Source organism: Eufriesea mexicana, unplaced genomic scaffold, assembly GCF_001483705.2.
Source record: "Eufriesea mexicana isolate 0111107269 unplaced genomic scaffold, ASM148370v2 scaffold440, whole genome shotgun sequence".
In the NCBI taxonomy this organism is placed as follows: Eukaryota; Metazoa; Arthropoda; class Insecta; order Hymenoptera; family Apidae; genus Eufriesea; species Eufriesea mexicana.
This window is the reverse complement of record NW_016908588.1, coordinates 363,179-373,468: the sequence shown is the minus strand read 5'-3', so window position 1 is coordinate 373,468 and position 10,290 is coordinate 363,179. Positions and strand designations below refer to the sequence as shown.

The window sequence follows — 10,290 nt, the reverse complement described above, 5'->3', positions numbered from 1 at the left end:
TAGGCAACACCTCGTAGCAGGTAACCCGTTTGAGGTTATGTTTGGCTCCAGTGGAATTTTGGTATCAAATAGAAATATCGCAATAATGTTATTGCATATGATATTGCATGTGACGAATATATAGCACATATAGCAATATTAACCTCTTGCATTCGACGATTTTTTGGCTACAGAAGAGTAGAATTAGAATTCTATTATATTATAGAAATTCAAAGATTCTCTACTAAAAAACTGATGATACTTTTTCGAGCAGTAAATAAAGAATTGTATAATAATAGAATTATATTACATTAAATTTGATATATTAACCCTTTGCACTCGAGAGGCGCCCTTCAGTCACCGTTTGATAAAATTTCGAAGCTTGATATTCATAAATATGTAAAATTTCAGATAATGTAACGGTGTGCGAGGTATCGAAATCGGATAATTCTACGTATTAATTATCGTACGATTTCTTATTCCTGTTCTAGCTCGATATTCATAAATATGTAAAATTTCAGATAATGTAACGGTGTGCGAGGTATCGAAATCAGATAATTCTACGTATTAGTTATCGTACGATTTCTTATTCCTGTTTAGAAAAATATCGTCAGCTTCGTAACAGAAAATCTTTGAACTCCTATCCTTCTTTGGCCAAAAAATCGTCGAGTGCAAAGGATTAATTAGTATCGATCTTCCAAATTTTATGAAATGGTGACTGAAAAGCTCACCTCCCGAGTGCAAAGGGTTAATAGTAATTAACGTACGTTAAAACCTATTATGCAAATAATTATAGTATGTTACATATTATAGCTGGAATATTACATATCAAATTTTTATGATATTAATGTGATATATTATTTATTATTTTAGTGTTATATTGACGTTGCTATTGCAAGTAATAAATATTTATGAAAATAGGAAAGAATTCATTGGTTAATGTTTATGATAACATCAGTAACACTTTTAGCAGAGAATTTTCTCCTATCAGAAATATTTGTACATATGGAAAGCTAAACGAGTAGGACTGTAAGAAATTATAATGAAAAAAAGGAGGAAGAAAATCATTAAATATAAAATGTTGGACGTAAAAAACACTAGTTAACTCGTCCTGATTAACAGACTAATAAACCAACTTCGTGTGTTCATTTTTCACCTACTCTATAATAATCTCGTGGAAGAAATCGTTTCGTTTAAATTCGCTTTCTAATAATTTGTCGGAGCGTCAGTAGCTACGAGTACGCAAAAGATACAAATTAAATCTAAATATTTCCCTTAAAACTGGTAATTAAAGTTGGTAATTATACCGTGGAAGGAGTGAAACAAATTCAACAGTAACGCCAAGTTACATTACGGGCTTGTGTAATTATCCATACTCGTGGAATACAATTTGCGTGTAATTAACGTCATTGAAATCTCTGTTGATACCACAATACCAGTTATTAAAGATCTTTTTGCGAAAGAACTCACCCAGATAGCACCTTCCTTGGAATAAAAAAAGGGAAACGCTATATTATTACATAAAAGACAAAAATGGAAAGGAAAACACTGAAAATTGTCATGTACAAAAATTTAATATTGATTTCAAATCGAGGTTCACGAATAGAAGATAGCAATGGATAGAATTCATGATTGATTAATTCTATTTTGTATTTCGTATTTTACACGATAAAGATCATTAATAGTGTTTATGGTTATTAATCTTCGAACCAACTATATCACTAGAAGATTAATAAAAGAAAATATTGTGGAATCAACGATGATTTAAATTCAAATATTGATTTAAATGATTTAAATATTTTAATTATATTTTAGTTTATATATTTTTATAGTTTATATATCTTTAGTTTAATTATATTTTTATTCTTATTTAATAATAGTTTAAATAACGCAATAGAAGATAACAATTATTAGAATTCACGATTGATTAATTCTATTTTGTATTTCGTATTTTACACGATAAAGATAATTAATAGTGTTTATAGTTATTAATCTTCGAACCAACTATATCACTAAAAGATTAATAAAGAAAAAACATTGTGGAATCTTCGATGATTTAAATGATTTAAATATTTTTAGTAAAATTTAAATAACACAATAGAAGATAATAATTAATAGAATTCACGATTGATTAATTCTATTTTGTATTTCATATTTTACACGATAAAGATCATTAATAGTGTTTATAGTCATTAACTATATCACTAGAAGGTTAATAAAAAAACATTGTAGAATCTACGATGATTTAAATTCAAATATTAATTTAGACAATATAAATATTTTTAGTGAAATTTAAATAACGCAATGACGAATTAATTATTTAATTAAATAATTATTTCGGTGGATAATAAATAAACGTGGCGAATTTTTTCCATTATTAACAATGTGTTTTCCATTCGCGGGAATTATCTCGTATAATACGAAGTGAAATTTCCACGAGATGTCAGGTTAGTCGATCAAGGTTTGCCAACGAATATCCCGGCGATATTTCCGAGATATTGTCATGGTTCATTCCCCTCGAGCGTCGCAGACGTGCGAATTAGACGAGCAAACTTCAGAAATTAATGAGACCCGGCAGAAATCCGCATCGAAACGTGCAAAAATTTCGCGGCTGCGTCGTCCTTTCACATTCCGTGTCGCACGGACACGGCCAGTTCTCGGGAACTTTCGTAATTACTTGCAAAGAATTACGTGCAAAGGTTGCGAATTACGAGCCGGGTCCCTCCATTTTATACCTCCCTCTCCTCCGAACTCATATTTTCCTTCCCCTTTTTCCACCATTTTCACAGAAACTTACAACTAACATCGGAATAATTCCCAAAATAAAAATTAAAAAAATTAAAAAATTAAAAAAATATACAACTTTCCAACCCTTTCCAACGTCATACGAGTTTCTCGGGTACAACCTTCAAGCGAAGGTTGTTGAATCGGATCCCCAACCGAAACCAGATAGAGAGACAGATCACGCACGTACGTCCAACCATAACCCCAAAAATGACAAGTCGAACAGGCGGAAAATAAAAAAAAAAAATTCCTCCATCGTCCTCTATCAAGTTTCTCGGAGAACGGTCGGATTTTACGAGGCGATCGGGAACGAGTTTCGAGTAGTTTCTTTTTGGTCGTGTGTCCGGCCAGTTTCTACACGGATACGCGTCTAACGGTGCCCCGTGGCCGAAACTGTGGTGCCCTCGCAGCGGAATATTTACGAATCCCCGTGTATCTAGCGCGGGTCCAAGGGCCCCGCGTGGCGATCGGTATTACCCGTCCGCTTGGAATCCGATGACCCATTTCGAGGGGAACGAAGCACCACGTGCACCACGGCAGCCGACTATTGGCATCTCGATTACGGCGTCGAGAAACGATCCACCACGTGCACTCGATTGCATTCACTGAACGGCTAGGGGTGGCGGGGACACGGCCTCCTGGGGTGGAACGCTCGTCTCGATTATTGTCGATTAAACCCGCAGACGGAGGACGATCCTCGACCCTTCTGGTCGATATCCACGAGATCCAGAACTATGGCCAACTGACCGTGGGAGGTGCGCTGCGTTAACTGCTTGATGGAATTATTAAAATTCAGTTTCTAGGGAATTTGGGCAATCGCGTTAGGGGCTTTGTCGAGTTGGACAGATTGCACGAACCTTGTGTTTTGCTCGTTTGCTTTATACGGGGAAATAATGCTGTTTTGGTGGAATGAATTGGGTCTTTCTAATTTCGCCTAGGGGAAAATACGGGATTTGGTGAAATGCGTATGAAATTTGAACTAAACCATCTGAACGAATGTTGTTGATTTAAGGGGGTATTATTTTAATCCGGCTTTAAAAAATCTACTTTTTCTTTTATACGTTTTTTCGAAGTACATGCTTTCGAAAATGTCTTAAAGGATTCGGTCGAATTCGTAAAATTAGCTAAATTATAAATGTTTAAAGTGCGGCGTACAGGTATGGTACAACGGGTGGGAAAAATTTCAAACGCGTTTTTCTCGAAACCATATTTTTTGAACTGGCTGACAGGATATTTCGAGTTTCAGTTGACCGATTGACTCGAAATTTGGAGGAGATATTCACCGGATGTGCCTTTATACCGTGAACCACGGATTTCGAAATCTGACGTTTTTTTCTATTTTTTTTACCAGCCAAACGACGAAAAGCACGACGAAAATCGATATTTAAATTTCAAAAGGCTGCCATTTTTTTAATTTTCGAAATTTCGCTGTTTTCGTGGTTCACGCTATAGCTGTATTCATACTAATTAAGATGCTCTTTAGATTTTTCGTTTCAGATAATCAGATGATCCGGAATCGTGTCAGTCATTCGTGCCCGTTTTTAAAAACTCGCTTTACCTAAGGTTATACAATTTCCACGATTTTCAATAATTTTGTTAACAAAAAAATTTGAAATATTCTTCAAGTATAAATAAATTCGCGTGCGTAAACTGCGTATCAAAGCGTATCATGGTTTCCTTGGAAAAAAATCCCGAAGAAGTCGATTTTAATTGGCCAAATTACAAGAATATCCTCTTAAATTGCAATTAATATCGATATCAAATAAATTCACCAGAATAATTTTCTCTGAACCAAATATTTCAATTTAATTTCGATAAATATCGATTTATCGAAAAAAGGAGAACGAAAAATTCTTGAAAATAAATATCATCCAAAAATCTCATTATCCGAATCAATTAATTCCCTTCAATATCCATCTAGTGTCCCTAAAAATTCCCTAGGGCCACATACGCGAAGAAAAAGCTACATTTGACAACAGAAGATCGATTTGAATTGAGTGCTACGATTAAGTATCACAAAGTCCTACTTACTGTCTGAATGAAAAAATTCCCTAGGACCTCCGAGAATAAAGACATCACTACACACGTAACGAGTTTCGTAAAACTTTCCCATGCGCGAAATAATAATTACATACGACACCGACAGTCCATTTAAATCGGGTACCACGATTAACTGTCTCAGAATCCCACTTACTGTCCGAACGAAAAAATTCCCTAGGACCTCCGAGAATCAAAACATCGCCACACGACCGAAGTACATAACGAGTTTCGTAAAACTTTCCTGCGCGAGATCTTGTAGAAAATGGAAGAAAAAAAAGAAAAAAAAAAGAAAAAGAAGAACATATATATATATCACGAGATAAGAGGAGCAGTCTGTCTACAAAGCCGTGAATCATTCGCGGGGGGGAAAAACCGCAGGACCGTGACCCAGTTTCCGGGTCATCGGTACCGCGATTGCAAACGAAAACACAATGGTTCACCGCGTGCATCGCACCGACATATACGTGACGCATCGTGTTATTTAAAGCCGATGTACGTACCTGCGGCGGACAGACGTCACACGATGCAATAAACCCGCGGAGAGAGCGCAAGGATGGAAATAACGCGGTCGGTGAGCGCCGACAGAAACATTGCAGAGGGAGGAAAAAAGTTTCCACCCTCGTTCCTCTAAGAAACCGATCGAACTGTCCACGCGAACATTTCGCCAAGGATTCGTCGAATATTTATATACACAGACTGTTCATCAAGATCAGACACATATATGCAATAAAACCCCCGATATATGGGTCTAGTAACTTTAAAAAGAATCCCTAGGCGCTGAAAAATTCGCAAATTCTTCGATATTTTCACTGCTTGACTGGTGGTAGGATTAAGGCAGGTTAGGTAAAACGTCGATTGACAGTTTGCAAGGATTTTTGACAATTTTTGGACGAGTTTTCGAACCACTTACGATTTTTAATCCGAGTAACTAAGTCAAAGTAATTTGGTAAAGATTAATTGAAAAATGTGAGGATTGTGAATTTTTCAATGTAGATCGCACTGTAGTGAGTTTCGAGTAACACGAGTCGTGCACGTCATACGTAGGACGTAATGATCTGTAGTAATTAAATAACGAGGTCACGGAGGTCGACAATTAAACATCACGGGAAATAACTCGGTACGTCGTAATTGTACGTTTCGTGCGAGCCTGATTTCATGCGTGCACCAGGTGAACAGAGAACCTTCACCATGGCACGTGTTCCCCCTCGTTCAAGGATCGACCATTCTCCATACTATACTTTTCAATTGTCGAGAAATATAGTGTCACGTATTCGCTTTCAAGATCATTTTCCGATACCGAATTTTTTCAAGTACATTCCCAAGCCCTATTTTATTTTTAATCCTCTCTATTAAATTCCAACATAGTGATTGTAACAATTACCTATTATCAAGTGAATTTCGTCTGTAAGAAATGATAATTTTTCGAGGTCCCTATAATCAGAAAATAAACAACACGAAGCTTCGATCAGAGAAACTTTTTCGAGGTGACCTTGAGGACTGAAAAATAATTCATATACTACAAAGTACGTTTCTGTCTTGCCTACCAAATCGTATTCACTCGCTTCGACAAGAAGCTTAATTTAAAATTGTTATAAATTAAAAAGAAGAATACGAGGATATCAATTTTGCAGTTAATTCTTAAAAAATCATTCGGTATTAACGAAAATTGTTAAATCATCAGTTCGATAGATTCCTACAATCGTGCTTTATTATAGTACGAAAGCAATCGGAAGATCGATCACGGGAAAGTGGCAGGATCGTTAAGAAAAGCGATCGTGGAGACGCAGGAAGCTCGTGACGCGACCGATTAAACAAGTCGCAACGCGGTGATAACAACGAAACTGGAAAAACCATAAAATGTGCGACTGAGAGATTAAAAACACGCTGGCATCGGGTGAAGAACAAAAACGGCGACGGAGGAACGAGAAGCCGGTACGCCTCGAAAATGGTGGAATTGCGCAATCGGCGCCACGTATGGTGCAACATGGCGCAATCGATGACGAACGCAGTTACGGGGTCCTATGGAGTCCTTCGTTCTCGCTGTCGGCCCGGCTCGATCGTCCTCGACCCGATTTCCCGGTGAAAAAAATTCAGTAAAAATAGATACGCCTAGTATTTCGAAAAAAGAACACGAGATTCGTTGCTTTTCAACGAAACGTTCTGTTAACGTGTAGGTCGATCACCTTTAAAGACCATCAATCGGCTCACGGATGCGACCATTTCTTCAAGTTTCGATTCTTTTCAGCTTCTCTTGTTTTGGTACTTTTTTACGTCTATCGTGCAAATTTTAATTCTTAAATTTTTGAATTCCTTTTCTTCTTCATTTAACTGTAACGGTCTTCAATTTCGGATAAATCGAAAAATTAAAATAAAAAATTGGATCGCTCGATAAATTTTGGAATAGAATAATAAATCGTAGCCGTAAATCGAAAAATGAAAGTTCAAAGAATTCGGGAACTTTTTTTTTAATTTAGAATGACCGAGAATGAATATAAAAATAATTCTTCGAATATAACGTGAAAACGTGTGGACATGAATATAGAAGAACACCGGGATGGAGAAAAAAAGTTGGGAAAAGTCAAACCTTTTGATGAAAACTCATTGCATTTTGGATTTTCCAACTTCCTTTTCTTTCCGCGTATCTGACATTGCACAGAGGTTCGCGGGATAATTATAACTAATTAGCAGTTTGTCGACCACAAGACGAGTAAATTAATTTTTCTACGGGTTCGTCAAACAAAGTAACTCCTATCTTTTTTTTTAGTCAATTAAAAGTTTGCTAAATGGAAAAACAGTTTTCCATTTGTTAAATTTTGCCCTCCGGGGAAACCGCGCTCACTGGTCTTTTAAATTGTTCTTTTGATAACATATAATCCGCCAACGCAGTTAGACGTATCGTTCGTAAATCAAACTGCCCGAAATTCAGTAAAATCCCACTAAATAGCACGAAATAAAACTAGGTCCAACAAAAATATCTTTAATCACAAGAAACGGAAGAATGCAATTTTCCACTATGCGAAATCTTACAAATTTTAAAAATATTCCAAACACCTTACAAAATAACGTACTTCCTTTAACGAACGGGGAAAAAAGAAAAAAATTCATCGAAATATCGGTGTAAATTAAAAAGCAGCTAATTTGATTCCCTAGGAATCTGTCGGAATTGAAAGTAAAGCGAGTTACGGCGGTTGGTTAAAAAAAATACGACAGCGCCCTCTGTAACTGTTGCGGCACGCGGCAAACTGTACAAGTATGAACGGCAGTCCGCTTACGCAACGCGCCAGGTACCGACGGGAGGGAGAAAAGTCACAAACACAAACCTTCGAGGGGGGTGGTGAACGGCGAGGCAGGATCGGTGACCGTTGGCAGCACTGTGGTGGTAGTGGTGGCGGTGATGGTGGCCCGATAATGATCCCCGTTGGTCTGCAGTCCCCGATGAAGGTCCAGGTCCCAGAGCTGAAGCTCCTCATTCTTGACGGCCGCGCTCTCCGGCGTAGAGGGTTGGAAATTTGGCGGCGGGGAGAGCACGCCGCTGCTCGACACTTCCGGGCTCGACTCCTGCAGACTTCCGGTGTGCCTGTTGCCCCATCGTCGCCGTACACCGGCGACAGGCACACGGGGCACCGTCTGCAGCATCTCGCCAGCCTGCTCCACCTTCTGGACCACCGTTTGCTGTTCCTTCGGCTCCACCGTCTTAATTTTCCTCGTCACTTCCGGTGAGAAAAAAATCCCGGCCACCGTGCCGTGTCGCACAGCGGCTGTGTATAGGTGTCTACGCTTGTCCCGTGTTCGATTGTTCGGGCAGCACGGATTTTTTCGCCACGGCGTGCAATACACTCTGTTTACGCGAGGTACGAGGCTACTACGCTAGTCGTTGACCTCGATAATTCGTTCGTCGACCGAAATTGCGGCAAGGAATACGAGGTCAGGGCAGCGCGAGAATCGATTCACTGTCAAGAGTCCATGGTCCCCGAGCTCTCACGCATCGTCCGTCTCGCTTGGCCGCGCTGCTTTTCCTCGTGCCCCTCTTCCTCTTCGCAACAGCGCGCTGTTCGCACACATATACAGAGGTGGTCGGTGCGAGTGTACGTGCGTTAGCGATAGACGCGTGTACGTGAGCGTAGACGGGGAGCTCTCGTGACGGGAGACTACGATCGTCTTCGTTTCGCCTCGGTTGCTCTCGTTTCTCTTTCTCTCTCCCCTGCTCTCGGCTCCTCTAATGGCGGCCAAGCAGCCGCGGAGTGTCGGTCATCGAAGAAACGGGGTCACGATCGCGCAAAAGGGAACGCAGCAGGCGCGGGAGGGAGGGAGGGAGGGAGAGAGAGAAAGAGAGGACACAGAGCCAGCTAGCGGGCAAGCCGGTGTGTCTCTCTCTGTCACAGGCACGCCGCGTTGTTCGAGAACGTCAACCAGCCGAGTAGCCGTGGTAGAAATGCATGATTTTCACTGGCGAAATTCTCGTGTCTGAGGCTGCGCACGATCGACGAGAACGGACAGCCAGAAGAGTACGTGTATCGAGGTCACCAGCGGAACGTGTGTACGTTCGTTCGAGCGAGTCTCTTTCTTGTTCGCTCCACTTTTCCGTCACGCTGATACGCGCCACTCTTTCTCTCTCTTTCTTCTCGTTTTCCTCCGCTTTGTCTTCTCCGCCTTCTCTCTCGCACTTCTTCCACGACCGAGTTTCTCGCGGTGTCCTTTTCTCTTTCTACTTTCTCGTTTTCTCTTCGGTGTGGCCACGCACACACGTATGCACTTACACACACACCTTCCCGATGATCTCGTATATATCTCTCTCTCTCTTTCTGTAGCGGTCACTGCGGAACAGATCAAAAGAACTGCGACGCCTTCCGGGCTTCACTCGGGCCCTCCATGCCGCGTAACCAACGTCTTCGGTGCGCACGTGTGCATCGCCGACAAACGTGCGAGAGCTCGCCGCGCGACGCACAAACAAAACACGACGATGCAGCAGCACGTTACGTCACACTCGGAGGCATACACACACTCGTGCACACGAATTTTATCCGACTGCCGGTCGCTCACGAGCAATGTAGTAACCAACGAATGCACATATATACACACACACGCGAGCACGAATGTTACGTGTTTCTCTTTATTCTTCTCTGTCCTTCTCGCGTTCGGATCGTGTGGATAACAAGCTGCGTGTTACGCACGCGCGTATATAACACTCGACGATGTTACCGCGTCTACGGTCCGCCACTGACTGAAGGCGTACGGGCTAGCCGTGCAGGCACGAGGGTGCCCGCCAGGCTCCGACGTACCTCGGCCGCTAGTCGACCAATCAGCGCTCGACTTCTCGCTACTTTCACTGTCGCGCGTACCCTGCACCGTAGGGTGCCCCATACCTGCGCTGCGCAAACGCAGTTGTTTTCTGCGTTACAGCCTTCGTCGTGTTTTCCACCTACTTTTTTAATTTTCCCCCTTTTAGGGGAAACGTAAGTGCAACGTTTCATTCTGCGTCGTAATATT

At 40.8% G+C, this 10,290-nt stretch overlaps 1 protein-coding gene across 4 annotated transcripts in view; it reads right to left on the bottom strand.

Annotated features, from left to right (window-relative positions):
* The window catches only part of Ecr (ecdysone receptor), a 195,420-nt gene that overhangs the window by 21,747 nt on the left and 163,383 nt on the right, over window positions 1-10,290 (bottom strand). For 3 of the 4 annotated variants that reach the window (XM_017897016.1, XM_017897017.1, XM_017897018.1), the window contains exon 1: window positions 8,124-10,010. The exons of the other annotated variant lie outside the window; for it this stretch is intronic. In XM_017897016.1, coding sequence (XP_017752505.1) covers window positions 8,124-8,439 — 316 coding nt within the window. In that variant the 5' untranslated portion in view covers window positions 8,440-10,010. Of the gene's footprint in view, window positions 1-8,123; window positions 10,011-10,290 lie in introns of those variants that run through there. 4 annotated transcript variants of the gene reach the window in all.